The sequence below is a fragment of the Olea europaea genome, chromosome 12 (assembly GCF_002742605.1).
Source record: "Olea europaea var. sylvestris chromosome 12, O_europaea_v1, whole genome shotgun sequence".
NCBI lineage: Eukaryota > Viridiplantae > Streptophyta > Magnoliopsida > Lamiales > Oleaceae > Olea > Olea europaea.
The window spans coordinates 26,735,944-26,755,801 of NC_036248.1; the positions used below are offsets into that span (position 1 = coordinate 26,735,944).

General features: G+C 32.5%; 1 protein-coding gene across 1 annotated transcript; it reads right to left on the reverse strand.

Moving 5' to 3' along the window:
* Positions 1 to 3,014: 3,014 nt before the first annotated feature.
* LOC111406846 (protein LAZY 1-like) lies at positions 3,015 to 4,578 on the reverse strand. Its single transcript, XM_023036215.1, has 3 exons — positions 4,509 to 4,578; positions 4,360 to 4,426; positions 3,015 to 3,868 (listed from the first exon to the last, which is right to left on the reverse strand). Exons 1-3 carry the CDS (start codon positions 4,512 to 4,514, stop codon positions 3,015 to 3,017), a joined length of 927 nt encoding a protein of 308 aa, XP_022891983.1. The 5' UTR covers positions 4,515 to 4,578.
* Between the last annotated feature and the right edge of the window lie 15,280 nt (positions 4,579 to 19,858).

Sequence of the window (19,858 nt, forward strand, 5' to 3'; positions counted from 1 at the left end):
GAAGGTTGATCCTCTTCCCTATTAAATCTAAAAGCATAAAAACCAAAACATTTCAATATTCATAAACATAAATTGATAAACATCAAAACACAATTGCACGAAAGACAATTTTGCATTTCAAATACATCGTATATGTATTCTTGATTTCTTGTTAAGTCCAATTGCACAGTAATTCAAATTTGCAGGCTGCAATACATAAGGAAAAAACATTTGGTTGGCAATTTCTTTTTAAGTTCAATTGGTAAAAGCATTCAAATGGCAATTTCTTGTTAATTTCAATTACACAAGTCGTAGGCTAAAATGCAAAAAGTTAGAAACATTCAATTGGCAATAGGCACCCATAGCCCAAAGTCCACTTCACACAACCTTCCAAGTCCCAAGGACTAGCGTCTTCGATCCAAAAGTCGTTGGATCCTATATGCGATTTATCTAAAAGCGCGTTCGTTCCCTTTACTGGTAGCGAAGCCGCCAAAATTTCTGGAGAAAAATGGCGTGGAGAATTTTCATAAATTTCAATACGATGGATCTCAAACTATGGATGCATATGCGACGTTAGGTTTTGGTCAGAAACTTTGTCGAAGCTTTGAATTCTTACCCCATCTGCTGAATTGTCAACCAGGCAAGTCGTATGATTACTTAACTTTTATATTTTATTATAGGAAAAATTTCAATTTTTTGTTTATCAGTTGTGGTTAAGATTTTTCGAACTCTGCTCTTTACGATTGAAAAATTGATTGATTGTTCCTAACATTGGTTCCTTTCTTGATTTGATTTGGGACTTGTTATTTCTGGAATGATGAAATTTAAACACGAGGCTATGAAAAAATTAATCAATGAGTGAGATTGTTGTAAATTGTAATGAGGATATTGGGGCTTCACAAAGAGGCAATGCTCACCATGTAAGAGGAGTCAAATTTTTGTACCTTAGATTCAATCTATATAAAATCTTCTACAAATTCATCTCTTCTGTTGAGTCACAGTGTAGAACAGCTTGAATGGAGGATATATGTCACAAGTGAGAAAATCTCATAGGACTGTCCCAAATCATTTCTGTATTAACACTTCCTTTCCAAGACAAAATATTGTTCGGTTCATTATCCTTGGTATTTGGACTACTAGTTTCAATATGTAGATTTAATTTCCTCTTTCAATGGCTTTCCACAATTCATCCTTGTGCGTATGTGACACAGCCTCTTGGAAACCTTTCAGTTGTCGCCTATCAGTATGTGAGGTGATATCATATAACAGTCCAACTCTCTCTCTCTCTCTCTCTCTCTCTCTCTGATCTTGTCAGTAGATCATCTTTAGGGGTTATCTACTTATCTTGAACTTCTTGTTATGCATTGGTCCTAAGAAGAATTACAAGTTATAGTTTTATTAACTAGGCTTGTTCCCCATGATTATCAACAATGTTGGTGGATAAGAGGGTGAATTATTACAAACTCTATCTTTATTGATTGAATTATGCTTCTCTGGCTTCTATGTCTTAGAAAATTTCATTTTCATAGAAAACAATGTTCCCAGTTTTTATGATAGGATCCCACTCTCTATACGCTAACTTGTTATGTGCATAACTCGTGAGGACACGTTATTTATCTCTAAACCAAAATTTAAACTCTCACATTACACCTTAAACACCCTCGAATGCTTTTAGCATACGTCTTTCCTTGTCCAAGCCTTATCTGGAATGTTAGTATCCTAAGATACTGAAAGAAATGAAGTTGATCAAATCAACTGTTGTCCTTTCCTGTCTATGCTCAAAATGGTTTCAATCTTTACAAAGTTGATCAATCACATATATATTCATTTTTTTATGTTATCGATTTGGGTATAAGCACACGTATATCTTATCATCCTCATCTACTCTACAATCATCTTATGGACATTTTGGTCAATAAAAGAAATATATACAGAGTACCACCATAATCGTAAATATTCATAGAGCAAAAGTTAGAATAAATTTTATCCGGAATATGATCATGTCTTTGTGGAGGGGTCTTTAAAAAGAAATTGCAATATATTGATCTACATATTACAGACGGTAAATATTGCTTATTGCTAAGGACTTGAAGGTCCTTGTGGAAAATGTGGCCAGCCCTTTTCTCCAAAGGTTAATGGAATCATTCTAAATTGCAACATGTAGTAGACTGAATTTATCTTGCATCATGTATAGGTACCAATGTTTTGTCCATTGATGAGGACCCAATCTCACCCTGGTTTGTAGCTTAATATGTCAAATGCAACCTATATTGCACCCAACACCATTCTTCGTCCTTGCTTAGACAAATTTACAACCAGTTTCTCCCAACTACTGGTAAAGAGATCGATGTCCGATGACGGTAAGAGTGAAGAACAAATTACTGATGATGAACATAGGTTTGACAACATCGAGCACAGACTTATTGGGCTCGAAATAATCCTTTGCGATGTTTAACATACTTTAACTGCATTTATCGCCAAGGCTTTAATTCCAATTGTCACCTAGATAAGAGTAATTTTCAAGGCAAACTAGCAAATTACAACGCCAAGTATGACAACTCATATTTTGGCGAGCTTTCATCTGATGAAGAGCAAAACTAGATGAGGAAGAAGACACATTACAACACCTTGGGGACCATAGACTTTCAGGACTGGTTTTGTATAGAGGGGAGTGAGGCCGATGTCTTAGGCCCAACTTTAGAGGTGGCTTTAGATTTTAGCTTCTTTCATTCTTCCCTCGTTTTTTCTGCAAATTAGGTTCACTGCAACTTTTTTATTAAAATTTGATAAGTTAGGCTCATTCAATTCCATTTATAAGTAAGGCTCGATAATTTTTTTTTCATTGTAGGAATTCCATTTCTAAATTAGGCCAATTTCAAATGCAATAGAAGGGAACAAGCGGCTTAGGATTTCTCAAACCAATATTTCAATGATTTCTTAATTCTATTCAACGTGTTCATCACATAGGTAGTATTCAATTTATTTGTTTAAAATAAGAGAAATTTTACTTGATTTGATAGAAATTAATGTAGATCCTAAAAGAAAGAGTGAAGTAGAGTCTTTAGTAACATAAGACATACCTTATGCAGTCTTGTCTCAACTGATGCAGAATCTATAGTTCCTTCTGAACCTGTTGTGGAGCTCCTAGAGGAAGTGTGAAGATTTTTTCTCTTCAGTAGCTTTTTAATGAGATGTAGAGCGGACTTGTCAGTTTCCTTATCTTTTCGCTTTTCTCCCTGGTCAAATTTAGTTCCAGAGTTTTCGTCTTCTAGTGTAGTCTTTTGAAATAGCTCCCTTAGTGATGTCCTATGCTCGTTCTTTGCCTGTGGAACTGTCTCTGGATATCCAATTGCTGATCCAAAAAGATAGCTTTGCAGTGGACAGATGATTGCTCCATTCCCATTGCTTTCTGCACCTTCTATAGGCTTGCCGCTAAGTGTTATCGTGCTACAATGACTGCTCCTTCCAGCACTCACTTGGCTGTTTCTTCCAGATGATATATTGCAACTCTCATCTCTAGCTTCAGCTCCCAACACCTTTTCCAACTCATCATTGATTACCTTTAGTTCATTTTCTGTAACTTCAGTCTCTTTTTCTGCTATATCATCAACAAAGATAGAAAATTTAGGTGTTGCGGGGTCAATAGTGACTGGTTCTGTGCCCAAGGTACCAATAGCAAGGAACCCATGAAAAAGTTCAGTAAGAACAGCCGATGACTCTTCTTCAAGGTCCTCTTCTTCCACTCTTTTAGCCCCTTGTCCGGAAAATGAGTTTCTGACGTGGTTGTCGATTTCTAGTTTGCTGAAGGGCTTACCACAATAATTTGTCTTTGGGTAGCAATTTATGTCATCCAATGATGGCTGCCCTGTAAGGCAAGTGCAAGAATTCCCTGACAGAAAGTTCACAGAGTCACTAGGACAGTGAGTAAACCAAGTCGATGTTATTGGTGGCATCAAGAGATCAGGTGTATAAATATATATGGATTATTTAATAAAAACCATGTGAGTATTAAGATTTAATGCATGTTGACTTTGCTCTGAAGTGCCTCCAGATTGTCTTCCTGATTTTAGTCACAGGGATCAACTGGTGCATAACTGGGTCACTTGAGAATCCACGGTTTACCAGTGCAAGTGAGGTTCTTAGATACACACACATCATCGTGCCTCTCTCTCTCTCTCTCTGGAATCGGCAGTTTCAGCTAAATAAGGAACAGGAATCTAAATTATGTTTGATAAAATTGCAACATTCTCATTCTATTAATCAGAATGAAGTATCTATCCTTTTCTATTTATTGTCATTTATCCATGTTATTTACATGCCACACCTAAAAATTGCATGTTACACATTGCTGGAAAATGTGGAACAGAGTACATAATTTACCAATGGAAAATTCCTTGAGTGTCTCATTGTTGTTCTGCCGAAACTTACGATGCATCCAGCCTAATAGCTGCCAGGAAGAAACCCCTTCAGAACCTCAACGCAAAAAGATAAAGAGAACACTGTATTGAATTCTATAATAACAAAGTTACCTTCATTTTTTGGTCTACTATCAGAAAGCTTGATGATAAGAGGAGATGGAAGTAGAACTTTCAATAGTTTATCATGTGATATAGGTAATGTAATATAAATCAGTATTGGAAGCCTCTAAAAGTTGGTATTGTAAAGTTATAATAAACATGCAGAAAGTTACAAAATAGGGTTGGCCCCTTCCTATTCTTTTCTATTTTTTTTATTATTATTATTTATTTATTTTTATTTTTTATTATTATTATTTTTTTGGGTTTTGGTTGAAGGATAAAATGTATACTTAAATGAATCAAACGAGGTAACTTCTGGACTGAGGAGAGACTAATGAAATTGCATTCATATTTGAGATTCTGGAGTTTGGATGATCAGTTTGCAATCAATGTCAAAATTTTGTTTTACTTATTTAACAGATTTAGGCTGATAATTTGTTTCTCAAGATACATGCAACGCGGTTATTTTTAGTCATGTCTTATTTGTATGCTAGTGCTCTTTCATACTTGACCCGTTGATGCACTTTTAAACCTGCTTCTCATCTTAATTAACATCTCTCAGTCACAATGTTGCTTATCTTTATTATGTTAACAACCTCTTAGATGATGAACAAGCAGCACTGTGGGGATATTTTGTGATGCTAGATTATAGTGTCACTGGCTCGACCAAATTTTGGTGATGGAAGGGACCTCATCAACTGGAACTGAGCCATTGGGATTGTAAGTAATTAAGGCTTCAGTTGGATGTGTTCTTATGCTCTTCTTTCCATTTAATAATAGAGTGAGTAGAAACTTGAAAATAGCTTGTAGAAAGAAGTCATCAAATCTTTTATTTATTTCTTAAATAGTACGCTTTATTATTTTATTTATTTTATGGAGCTATGCTTTTAATTGATTCTATGCACCCCCGGGAACAATAACTGATAGCTTCACTGTTAAGAGGTGTTTTGGTTTGGTATTAATAAGGTTGACAATCTTACTAACGTGGAATGACTGGACCGTGATATACATGTACTATTGATAATTTCATGATGATAATGACATGCTATATCTACGTTTTAGCGAAAACATGTAAAAATCACATAGACTGTCATTTGAGATAAGAGTACTTTTTGACAATTTGGTTTGAGATAACATGGTTGTATATGTTATCAAGTTGTTATCTGATCATGTTGGTCTGCTCACAGTCACGTTGATAGAAAACTTCATCACAGAAAAAAAAATTGCACATCATGGCTTGGATTCATATTTTATTTGACCCACGGGACTTTGATTTGCCTATTAAACAGATAATGATGATAGGTTCAAGAGAGGCATAGGAAAATTTCGGTGAGAACAATGTTAACACATGCTAATTAAATGATCTTTGTAACTCTCCCACTTTTCTCAATGGAGAGAAAGGAAGGAAAAGCATTCAAAATATTATCAGTGTGAACTTAAAAATTATCAGAACTCTTCCCGCCCATTTGACTCCTTTCCCAACCTGATGAGACATTAATTTAGCTCTTTGTAATATCTTTCACAGATATGTCCTTTCATTTTCTTCATTCCAGAGTTTGGCCTCGTTATCTTTAAGTTTTATCTAATTTGAACAGTTATTATGACACAAGTAGTATGTTATGAAGACTAATTTCTCTTTGATGATCAAGTGTTGAAGATAAACCTAAGAGAGAATGAAATTTGTCTATGTTCATTTTCCCTTCTTTCCATTCACCTGACAATTGTGATTCTGGTAAAGTAGGTTAGAAGAGGGGAACATAGACCTAAAATTAACAATCCATTTTGGTTTCAAAGGATTTCTTGTATTTAGATATGAATTGAAATTAGCATTAAAGGATCTAGGTAGACATGTCAAAATTACGTGTCACGATTTACCTACAAATCCGTTTTAAAATAATGTGGTTGTCTGATGATTGATTAATAAACACCCCCATCTTTATTTGATGTTATGTGGGTGTGTTGATTAAATCATTGCTTAATTATCATTTTGCGATCTTGCTAGTGATGACTTCAATATTTTTGTTTCTTAAATCATTGCTTAATTTTAATTTTACGATCTTGCTAGTGATGGCTTCAATATTGTTGTTTCTTCATAGTCCTTCAAGTGAGAATTCAAGAGAATTGCTAGTGATGACTTCAATATTGTTGTTTCTTCATAGTCCTTGAAGTGAGAGTTCAAGAGAATTTGGCAGTGATTTGAGAATTCCTCTTTGATGCCTCTTCTTTTTTCCCAAAGTAGTTGGCAAGCCATATACTTTTTAGCTCCTTGTATTAAAACTCAGATTTTGCTAATTTTTGTATTTATTTATTTCACTACATTCCTTTAAAATGAAAGGGAAAAATCGTTTTGTGAACTTGTGGTTATGAATATAATGAGGGACATGAAATGTTGATAATGTTTTCTTTCTACTGTATATGAACATGTTTAGACGTTACAGGATTGCCATCAATTGATTGTCTTGAACATCAATGGCTAGGTTGGAAAAGTGAACTATATGATACTCGACAATATTAGTCGAAGAAAGAAAAGCTAAAACTTCTGTATATTATATTGTTGAGTTTTTTCTAATACCTTATACAAAATAAGCTCTTAAGTTATTTTCAAGTTACATGTGGCCACTGCATCTGCTCATGCCAGAGGATGCACAGTTAGACAAGTAAAAGATGCATGTGTAGATGGAGTGAGCCCTAGTTCACATGATCATGCAAAACCTAGCATTGATGTTGAAGCGATGGCTTATGCTTGCGGTTACAAAGTGACACTCGTTTACTGCCTCAGTCTCGACTTGATTATGACACATCTTGAAAGAGAAAAGGTATTGCATTCCGTACTTTCATTTGAAAAATACAAACATATATAGTTATGCTTATTCCTTAACATTTTCTCAAAACAACCCATGTTGGTGTCATGCGTCTTTAGTTACATTGTTGATGTCAAACATCTCTACATTTGAGCCGAACTCGTCAGACAGCAGAACTCCACCATAATGTACAATCGATTAATTATTTTGGATATAATCCCCACTGTACTCGTCCTTTCTACATCACAATTACATCTACATCTACATCTACATCTGCATCCGCACTTTTTTCAAATTTTGTTCGTAAACATTTGTAGTTCTACATTGCACAGTTTGACATCTCTATGGAATCTAGCACAGGGGGTCCAAACTCATTGTGCACTTTGACATCTCTACAAACTTGATATGCAGGTTTGGTATGTAGTACTACATAATTATATTTGTACATTGCACAATTTGGCATCTTTATAAAATCTCATACAAAAAGGTCCAAAATTTGATGTGTACCTTTGATACTCTATATTGGACTGTATTATGAATATGATTTTAACTTCTTTTTCTTTCTTAATAGTGTTAACAACTATCCTATCTTCCTAGAAAACGCGCCAAGAATAAAAAATTTTGGAGTCATAGATTATGATTTTGGTTCTTGAATTGAATGAGTGATTGATTGAGGGTAACCCACCACGAGAAAGAAGTTGTGACCTTTGAGTCAAAAAGAATAATCTTTTGAGCTAGCTAGCAAGAGTATAATCCCCCAGTTAATAGCATCTCATAGCCATGGAATTATTTTGTGGCCTTCTCCTTGTCCTCTTTCCGACAATGTTTATGGTTTCCTTCCATTAACGTTATCATTTTGGAACTAGGGCCATTTGGTAGACAATCTTAGTTCATTCCAAGTGATATGTCGCCTATATGTGCTCATCCTGATCTCTGTGGCCTGTTCGGAATGTTATGCTATGCCCTGTTTGGTTTAGATAAAAATAAAATTATTAGTATATTTTGATAAAAATTGATGGAATATGTGGTAGAAAAAGAGCGAATCCCACAAAATGTACAGTTAAGATTTGTTGTTGATGTTGACTTAAATATTAATCTAATTTTTAGTTGAGCCAACCAGGAGCTAGATGCAAATATTGAACACGACGTGAACATGGTGTTAAAGATAATACAAAGGAATCAAAAGAGGCTTACCTTAATTTCCTTGGGAGAATGAAAATTTTCAGCCATGACATTTTCAAATATTTGTGCAGGCATTTTTAGATATTGGTGAAATTAATAAACTGAAATACTTTTTAGTGTTCGGTGAGCAATATATATGGCTTTGCAGAGCAATAATTAAGATTCGATTCTTTTATTTTTTAATAAATATTGATTTACACGCTACCAAACAAGTCATTAATGTAAGAGTAATGAAAGGTAGTTTAATTGGAGTTGTAACCCTAATTTATATGACAATAAGGGTCCGTTTGATTGTAAAGATAAAATTTGGGTGGAAAGAACAAATTTTAAGGAATTGAATTCCCTAGAAATTGTTTTACTGAAAATTGTCAATTATTATGCTTGATTGGTATAATTTTCTCGTGGAAAATGTTGAAATAAAAGTGCTTTTTAGTATTCGTTTGACTTTGTTTTACATGAAAATTGTCAATTAAAATGATAGAATTTACTAGTATTGGGGATAGAATTTGTTTCCATTGCAAAAATAAAAAAGTTATCTATCTTTTGTTGTTCGTTTGACTTTATTTTACATGAAAATTGTTAATTAAAGAAAAATATTTTTTTTTTTACAATTAGGGATAAATTTATTTCCATTGTTCCAAGAATTTCATGGAAAATAAATGTCATCAAACACCAAAAAAGTTGGAAAATGGAATTCAAGTCCTGTCAAGGACCTAAATGATAGGTTAAATGAAAAATAAAATTAAATGAATCATTAACTCTAATTATAATTTAATATCACCTATATTGGGTTTGCCCCAATAGGGCTAACGTTTTCCAAAGTACGGAGCTTTCTGAATGTTATTCCTCACATGAAGAAAAAGAACATTGAGTTTTGCATAATAGTCAAAATAATATTTAAAAATGACCTAATTTTTCCCCTATCTTTTATGATAATTAGATGATAATTTCGTCAATTCAATTGATTGGATGCTAATTTCTTATAAAGCGTGACAGTTATTTTTTGTATAAAAACTAGATTTGGTGGATCCATTGTATTATTTGAAACGGGTCTATTCCATTTCTTCTGTAACCTTTAAGAAATTAATAAAAATAATTTTTTCAGCACCTATTACCCATAATAATAAAATTTAAAATAAAAATTCAACATTTTTTTTTTTAATTTTAACAAACCATGTTGGATTTATAAAATTGAAAACTTAAAATATGATTTTGAGTCGATCTCCCATATTGCACTCGACATTATTCCTCGTCTCACTTAGCCAAAAAACTATAATTTGGTCCTCATGAAATAAACAACATCAATTTTATTCCAACTCCTCGTTCTTGGACATAGAATGTCCAAATCGATTGTTTCTTGAATTGTTTGAATTTTATATTACGAGCTATCATTTGAGCCAAGGAATGACTTATGGATTCTCATCATTTCAATATATGCACATTAAGTTTCCAAAACTTATTTTCACTTTAATCCCTTAACTTTTTAACAATTATTAGAAGATACCCATTTGATAGTTAGCATCAAAGGGTCATTCTTAACACTTATTAATCTTCTATTCACAACTTTACCAACTACAAATATGTTTCCAATATTTACATTGAAGTTCCTGATAAAACTAAAAGTTGCAAATTGATCCAAAACTTTCTAAGATTCGAACATGTGACACATATCATATTCCATAAAGTTTTGGGGTATTACAGTTTATCTACTGAAAACATTTGCAAAGTTGTATAAATCGTGCAATTAATTCTTTAGAGATACCAATAATTTCGCTAGCTACCGAAGTATCATTGTGATTACGACATGTCATCAATAATTGCTCACAAGGTGCATTAGTGAATCATCGACATATTGGTTTCTATAAGAATCTATGATGACAATATTGTGAATATTACAATGTAATTTTCGTCAATCATTATTTGCTCTATTCATTTTTTTATAATATTAATAATAATTATTATTAAAATGTCTCGTCGACAATTTTATTTGAGACTCTCACGTTGCTTGAGTAGAGGAAGTCCAACATGCCAAGGCAGATTCATGAGATGTTTAAAATTTGAATATTATGATTCGTTTGACTTCAAAGACGGCACATATATTAGGATATGTTTAATTTCATGAATTATAATTTGTAATAATAGTAATAATTTTTAGTATGGAAATATAATAAATCCATATAATGTTCTGATCATTAAATTATGTGTAGGGTTCATGTTAAAAGCAAGAAAATAATATGAGCTTCTTATTATAATTATAAAAAGTTAACTGGGGTTTATTTAACTGTCAATAATTAAATTATTAAAAATTTCAGGTTTATTAGAATTTAAATTCTTGAGTTTACATTTCTCAACCATAGAAGTCTATGTGCTTGCAAAATAGTCTTTTAAGGCCTAAAAAAGAAATTAGAACTTCCTATCGAATGTGGAATATGTATTGTTTTGCATAATATTGGTTTGATGAAGTGTTCTTTATCTTCGGAATAATTGAAATTTGAATGGTATTGAATAATATTAAATAAAATAATACTTAAAACAAATAGTATAGTTCAATATAATTTAGTCCATATTCAGTTTAACTGAAAAGTTAATAAAAATTTAAGTCAAAGTTAACAATCAATTTTAATTACGCATTTCATAGATTACCCAACTTTCATAACCTTTTTAATTTTATATTTCATCAACTTTGATCAAAATCTATTAAAAATAACATTTTTAACAAAATAAAATAGGGACTTAATATTACATATAAAATATGCTCATTATATCTTCTCCAATAGCCAAATATCGAACACATGATCTTCATTGTACTGATGTATTCTAATATCAATCATACTACAGGAACATCGGGTTTGACATCAAGAATGACTGCATACACACACATGGGGCTCGAACATTATTTTATTCACGCGAGACCCACACATCCATGTGAGTGCGCGATCATCGGTGTGATCATCCTTGCATGCCGTTTGGCCTTATTCATTCTAGTAGTGGTGGAGGAAGGTAGTGACCAATAGGGTCCTAGGTCCTGACTGAAAATCTCAAAATTTTATTTTTATATGATTTTTTCTAAAAATTTTTATTATTAATATTTTTATAGTTTATGGGTTGGAAACCATGCTTAACACGTGGAGTGCCTACGAATTGTGATAGGAATGACAATCGAACTCATCACCTCGCGTCGCTCGTGGCTCGGTTCGGAAAAAGTTTGAGCCCACCCGGCTCGAGGCTCAGGCCGAGCAAAGCTTGAGCCGGCCCATGTGGCTTGCCGGTTTGGGAGAACCGAGCATATATTTTCAAAAAAAAATAAATAAATAAATAAATAAAATAAAATAAAATAAAAATAAAGGCAGAGGTAGCATGTTGCTGTCAAAAATAGGACAAAACCTGGCTCGGTTCAAAAAGGCCCAAGTTAAAAGCTCGGGTCGAGCCTAATTTTTTTTGCCGAGCTCAGGCCCAGAAAAAAGTTCGGACATTTTACCCGAGCCTAGAATTTTGGCTCGCTAGTCGACTCGACTCATTAACATCCGTAGTGTGATTGTGTATAGATAATATTTGATCTTTTTAATAAATGACTATATTAAAAGTCCAATCAACAATAATATAAACAGTAAACAATATTGCAAAAAAACACTTCCAATTTCTGTACTTGTAAGTCTGAAATCAAATGAGATCAATAGAAGAATTGGGAAATACACATAAGAAACTCCACTTTATAAAGAACCAATTGTATCATAGAGTTTTGGAGAAGAAACCCTGAGGATAACAGAAAATAATGTGGTTGCTCGCTTGGTGATGTTCTTTTATCTGAATTAACATACTAAACCCCTAAGGGAAACATCCACGGGCCCCATGCCATGGGTTGAATAATCTACTATCAAACGATAAAAAATATGATAATTTCAATTTTGTAATTTTGCAAAATTAACCAAAGTAATCAAAAACAATTAAAAAACAACTCCCTAATTTTATTTTATTTTATTCTTTTGGCTTGTCCAAAAAGTGGAGTCAAACCATCTTATCTTGATTTTATTGCCATTTCATTATTGTATTCGGCCACAACCACTACTCTGATTGAGACTCACCAATATTTAATCATGCCAAGTAGTCTGATTTTTTAGTAGGATTATATCATTTACGCATTGGTGTGTCCTCTTCAATTAAGGTCTAAGAATACGATTTTTGCTTTGAGATCCCTAATTTTATTTTATTTTATTCTTTTGACTTGTCGAAAAAGTGGAGTCTAACCATCTTATCTTGATTTTATTGCCATTTCATTATTGTATTCGGCCACAACCACTACTCTAATTGAGACTCACCAATATTTAATCATGCCAAGTAGTCTGATTTTTTAGTAGGATTATATCATTTACGCATTGGTGTGTCCTCTTCAATTAAGGTCTAAGAATACGATTTTTGCTTTGAGATACTTCAATGGAACATTACGCCAAGCTAAACTCATTAGAGACGATCAGAAGTTGCTGCTACAGGTTCACTAAGCTAATGCGAATTTTCTTAAAAGAATTTGTCCGTATCTTAATGATTTTTTAACTTATGTAAAGACTCCTTCAAGATACGAACGTCTCTTACCTAAATTATGACAGTTTTACACGGTAAGTAAAATATAGAATTGGTTTGATATGGTAAATGATTAACTTTAGGAAAGTTTGGATTTGTTAAATCAACATTTCCTTATTTTAATCATTTGACCAATCAAACCACGTCCAAGATGGTAAATATATATTTCTATATAAGTTGCTGTATGGAAGTTAAAGACTACATTTCGTTTAAGATATCGAAACCGTAAAATTCGCACCCAAGAAATTTGTTAAACCTATACCATCCATTGAGTCACGACTGACAGGTTAACCCGCTTGGATTGCACTTGATGATCACATTTTTTGTCACATATTTTGACATTTAAAAATTCTAATTTAAGTAAGCCAATAAATAAGTAACGAGTAAAAATATAAAATATGTTTTATTTACAATCTTCCCCTTTATCTTAGCTTAATATTAGTGGAACTAGAACAATATCTCATGATAAATGCTCAACAGGCGACTAGGTCAAAAGATTGAACATTTGGGACCTTTTTCAAGGCAAAAACATATTGTTTGTTTTCTGTTTTTAATTTTTCTGCAATTATATTTTGTTGTTGTGCGAATTGATCCATCACTGTCTATGCATTTGATCATAGCAAGTGGTATCAGAGCCACTTTCTGAAAATTTTTGGTTTTATTTTTTTAATCTCTAGTGTATTTGAAAACCTTGTTTTTAACACTTAAATTTTTTGGGATCCAAAAATGTTTCAGAGTTATAAGAGAAGGAAAATGATGTTTTGAAAGGGGTTTCTTTGGGCTTTACCCTCGATTCAACCTCTGGTTGGATCTCTTAGTGCTCTCTGGTATTCTTGGTTTAGATCTGTTGATTTTCTTGAAGATCTTATACTTTTCCTGAGATAAAAATCTTTTTTTCTCATAACATGTTTTAACTCTCTGTTTTGATTTGCTGTTTGTGCTAAGTTCTGACGATTCATTAGTTGACTCGTTATTGAGTTTTGGTGAGTGCTTCAACTTGTACTATGTCTAGCGAGTTGAGTTGAATTGTTCCGATTCCTGCTGAGTTCATATCGAATTTTGATGATTCTTTAATTTCTTGCACTCACATTAGAATTTTTGGCTCAATAATTCTTTTACTGTTTCTCCCATTCTAAAATTCTAAGATTTCAGGCTCTGGTACATTTATGAATCCCCTCTTTTAATTTACTAGCGTTTCTTGTTAAAATCGGAATAGGAGATAAGCACTAGCTGATACTGCACGGAGTATTATTTTTCTTCACCTATCTAATAGTGTGATTAGGAAAGTAGGATAAACTACCTTTGCTGAGGCCCTATAGACTAAGTTAAGAACACTCTATCTAATTAAATCCATGCGTAATAAGTGTTATCTCTCAAGGCAATTCTAAAACTTCAGATTTGATCCCTCTTCTGGCCTAGAAGAAAATCTTGACAAACTTACAAAATTGATTCAGCATTTAAAGAATTGTGATGAGAAGCTTTCAGATGATCAACAAGTAGTTGCCTTACTGAATTTTCTAAGTGAAAAATACACATATATCATAAAATGCCTTAGAATATGGGGCACAGGATCTTACTATAGATATCTGCCTTAAGGAACAAAGATGTTGAATTAAAAACTGAGTCTAAAGACTTTAAGTTTGGTGAAAGGCTACATATAAAAAGGAAATTGAATCATAACAAGAAACAGAACCAGTGCAATTTTAATTCTCAGAAGAAAGGAAAATCTCAAAGTTATAGATTCAAAGACAAAAATAAGAATCGTGGGAAATCTAAGAACCGGATCAGGAAATGTTATTAATATGGAAAAACATAACACCTAATAAAAGATTGTTTCAAGAAAATATCTTATATGAAGGATAGAAACAATTCTGATGGTTTTGTAGCTGTGGCTTGCAAAACTGAATTTGATATTCAGGGGAGTTGTTCTTGTTAGCACCATCAAAAAAGACCCCAAAAGAATGAGTTCTTGATTCTGATTGTACCTTCCATATGTGTCCCATTAAAGAATGTTTTTTTGAGTTTGTTAATCTCAATGGATACCAAATTTAGATGGAAAATGACATAAGTTGTTAAATAAAGGGAATTGGTAAAGTCAAATTGTTGTTAGATAACAACTATACTCTCGAGCTAGATAAAATCATATATGTTCGTGAACTTAAAAGGAATCTAATTTCTTTGGGAGAATTGGATGAAAAATATAATATCACGATTCACAAGGGTCTTATAAGACTAAATCAAGGGAATAAGAATGGAATCTCCTCTCCTAAGATAAATGACAAATATACTGTCTTTGCTGAACCTATAACGAGCCATTGCACTGTTGCCTTAAACTCTAATAAGTCTTTAATTTGACATAGAAAACTAGGCCACATTTCAAAAAAGGGACTAATCATTTTAAACAAACTTGGATGTTTTGGAAATGATAACATTAAAAGGTTGAACTTTTGTGAAAACTGCATGATTGGTTAATAAAAAATAAAAATAAAAACTACATTTTGAAACTAGAACGCATAAATCCACCTCTATTTTAGACTATTTACATGCTGATCTATGGGGATCTGTAAGTACCCTAAGTGGATTATGGTTCTATCTGCTTATCGTAGATGATTTTTCAAGGAAAATATGGACGTTCTTCTTAAAACAAAAGTCTGATACTTTTCAAACTTGCAAGCAATGGAAATCAATGATTGAAAATTAAACAAACAAGAAAATCAACGCATTAAGGACCAATAATGGACTTGAGTTTTGTAACTTTGAATTTAACTCATTTGTAAAGAATATGGGATTTTAAAATATAGAACTGTAACATATACTTCTCAGCAATGTGGTATTGCTGAAAGAATGAATAAAATCCTATTGGAAAAGGTCATATGTATGTTGTATAGTTCCAGTATTTCAAAGTTTTTCTGGGATGAAACTCTAAAAGCTATAACTTATCTTATAAATAGAAGTACATCTAGTACTATTGATTTTCAAGTTCATGAAAAATTGTGGTTTGGAAAAACACTTGATTATAGTAAACTTAAAGTTTTTAGTTGTGCTGCTTAGTCTTACCAGAGTAACGGCAAACTTGAACTTAGGTCCGAAAAATGTGTTTTCTTGGGCTATAGAGAGAAAACCAAAGGTTACAAACTTTGGGTTAGATGCCAAAATGGTTTTAAAGTAATAGTTAGTAGAGATGTCATTTTTAATGAAAATGACATGCCTTGTAATGAATCTACAGACTCTAAAACCTCTGAATGTGTACCTGTTATGGAAGCCGTCCTGGAAACTCAAACTGAAAATGCTATTAATCAAGATGATTTAATTGAGACGAAGTCCACCCAATCTGAAACAAATAATGATCAAGCTGATTCTAAAAATGAAATTGAATAGCAGATCATACTCTTACTGATTATCAATTAACTAGAGACAGAAAAAGAAGTACTATAATACCTTTCACCAGATTTAATAGTGAAGAATTTGTTACCCTATTTTCTGCTCTTCACTCACACTTTTGATGAAGTCATTAAATGTCCTGGCTCTAAACGCTGGAAAAAAGCCATGAATGAGGAAATGGACTCTTTCAATAAAAGCAGAACTTGGATTTTAGTCAATAGACCTAAAAAATCAAAAGATAGTTGATTGCAAGTGGATTTTTAAAATCAAACAAGGAGACTCTAACCCATAAAATAAAAGGTACAAAGTCAGATTAGTGGTCAAAGGTTTCACTCAAAGGGAAGGAGTGGACTATAATGAAATATTCTCTCCAATTGCTAAGTATACTGGAATTAAAATTTTCTTAACCCTAACTACTCATTTCAATTGGGAATTGGATTAGCTTGATGTTAAAACAACTTTTCTAAATAGTGATCTTGATGAGATTATATATATGAATCAGCCTTTAGGGTTTAAAGTCAAATATAAAATTGATAAGGTTTATTTGTTAAAAAAAATCTCTTTATGGGCTTAAGTAAGCTCCCGGGCAACAATATTTGAAACTTAATTCCTTTATCATGAAGTGGGAATTGAGGGACAGATCGCATTGAAAGAAGATGGGCTTTAGACTTGGGCTTTGTGAAAGTAATTATGATTCTTGTCTTTTTTATAAAAGTTTCAGGTGGACCTGAATCCATTTATCCGTTATTTTATGTTGATGATATGTTACTTGTTTATCATGATAGATCTGAGATTGATTTCATTAAGACAAAGTTAAAATCAAAATTTGAAATAAAAGATTTAAGACAAGCTAAAAGGATTCTAGGAATGAAAATAGAAAGAGATAAATAATTGCATATTAAGCTTGAAACAAGGCTCCTATGTGAAAAAAATTCTTGAAAATTTGTCTATGCTTGAGTGTGAACTTGTGACTCTTCCCATTACTAATCACTTTAAACTGTCTAGTGAACAATCACCTAAAAAAGATGATGAATTTAGGAGAACGGAAAAAGTAACTTGTGCTAACACTGTAGGTTCCATTATGTATCTTATGGTTTGCACCAAACCTGACTTAGGACATGGCATTAATATTTTAAGCAGATTTATGGCTAATCCAGGTAAAACACACTGGCTGGCAATGAAATGGATGTTAAGATACTTAAAATGCTCATTTGATTTAGAATTAATGTTTAAAACAAGCAATGAAGAAATAAAATTGAAGGGTTATACTGATTTTAACTTTGCTGGTGACTTAAATAAAAGAAGATCCATCTCTTCTTACATTTTTACTTTGTGTGATGGTTGTATTAGTTGGAAGACTCAACTACAAAAATTGGTTGCTTTGTCCTCTACTGAAACTGAATATATTGCCGCATGTGATGCAGTAAAAGAAAGTATATGACTAAGGGGTCTATTAAATGAAATTGCCTTTATAAATGATTCTGTTAGTATTTACGCTAGAGATAGCAATTTGAACCGTTAAAATCGAAAATCGCGATTAACCGAACTGAATGGGGCGAAAAAAATCGAACCGATGGTACAATTGGGGCGGATATGGTATTTGATTTTAATGAACCGGTTCGTGACGGTGCGGGTATGGGATTTATACTGTCGAACCGAAATCGACACAATTACCCGCTTAAAAAAATTCATTATTTTATTAGGAATGACAAGGTTTAGTGAGAAGGAAGTTGACGAAAATGTACATTTTTTTATTTCAATCTTAGTTAAAACCATTTTGGATTAGGTAGTATCATTATATTCTCTACTTACATTTCTTATTTACTATATAGGAATCATTTTTGAGTACTGACCTATGCTAGTAAGAGTTGTGTGGAAGAATGAAGATTGAATATGAGTTAAGGTTGAAACTTTTAAATTACTGAGCATGAATCAAGTAACTATAATGCACAAGAATCAAGAATGAAGGAAAAGTTTAGTATTGTTATATTCATAATATTGTTTGTTAAATTTGTATTTTGCAATTGGAATTTGGGATAATGTTTATATTTTCGTTTGGAATATTATGTTTTTGTTTTAATTGATTCTCTTTTCATAAATTGTTTTATATTAATTTGAAGGATGGACCAATACAAAATAATTTATTTTCGTGGTTATTAACCGAATCGAACCGAACCAATTTACGTGGTTATGATGCGATTATAGTATGACAAAAAATTTAACGGTTTGGTGATGGTTTTAGCCGAACCGTTGCCATCCCTAATTTACGCTAATAGTTAGAGTGCAATCCACCTCAATAAAAGCCCTGTATACCATGATATAACGAAATATGTACACATGAAATTTCACTTTGTACAAAATATGGTTGAAAAATGTATGATTAGATTGGTCAAAATTCCTACAAAATTTAATCCCTCTAATTTGGGGATTAAGGTACTATCTCTAAACAAATTTAAAATGAGTCCATCTGAAATGTTTAGATCCATTTTTAAAGGCCAAGAATTAGTTCAGCAAGGTGAAAATTGTTAGATTGAGATGGACTGCCTCACTATTATTCTTGGCCCGTTGGGCCAAATGCTTTTGGGCCTCTCCAAATCCGATTTAGGATTGCAACTTTATTAAAAATTGTATTTCTTGGTTACACGCTTTTGCCTCTTATCCACATGGCTGCTTTATGACCCTTGGATTGTGAGTTTTCGTTAAACGGATATATACTTGATCTTGGCCCTTTCTCATTATGATTTTGGGGGCTTTTCAGTTCTAGAATCTTTCGTCTCTCTCTCTCTCTCTCTCTCTCTCTCTCTCTCTCTCTCTCTCATAGCTAGGGTTTTCTTGAGTGAATTTGTACTCTACCTTTTATGGGTTCAATCTCTTTCTTTGTGTGAGATTTTGATTGTTTTGTAGTCATAATGAGATTGTGAGTTTTTTATTACAGTTTGTAATATAGTCTAGAAAGAACTTGAAGAAATTATTGATTTCTTCATACATTTGTACTGATTTCTTGGTTGATATTAATAGATCTAGAGCAATATCTCGTGTAGATGCTCAATAGGTGACTAGATCAAAAGACTAAACATTCGGACTCTTTTTCAGGGCAGAAACATATTGTTTGTACTCTATTTTTAATTTTGCACTATACGTTTCAGCATAACATTTCCCATTCTCAAATAATTATTAAATTCATAAAGCATCAATTGGGAGTTCTGAACAAAAACACACACCGGAGAAAGAAATCGAATAATGTTAAAAATGTATTGGATATAAAGCGAAAACTCTTGAAACCTAAGAAAAACTAATTGGAGACACAAAAACACATATCAGTAGAGAATCTTTCCATTTACATATAAATATAAAATGTATGGGCCCTACAACAAAACTAAAAATGAGCAAAACATAAAAGTGGAAATTACAGGTAACCATATA

Excerpts from the sequence above, each read along its gene's own strand:
- LOC111406846 (XM_023036215.1), bottom strand. Across the intron at positions 3,869-4,359 it reads ACTCAAGGAATTTTCCATTG|GGAATTCTTGCACTTGCCTT; the intron begins GTAAATTATGTA and ends ACTTTCTGTCAG.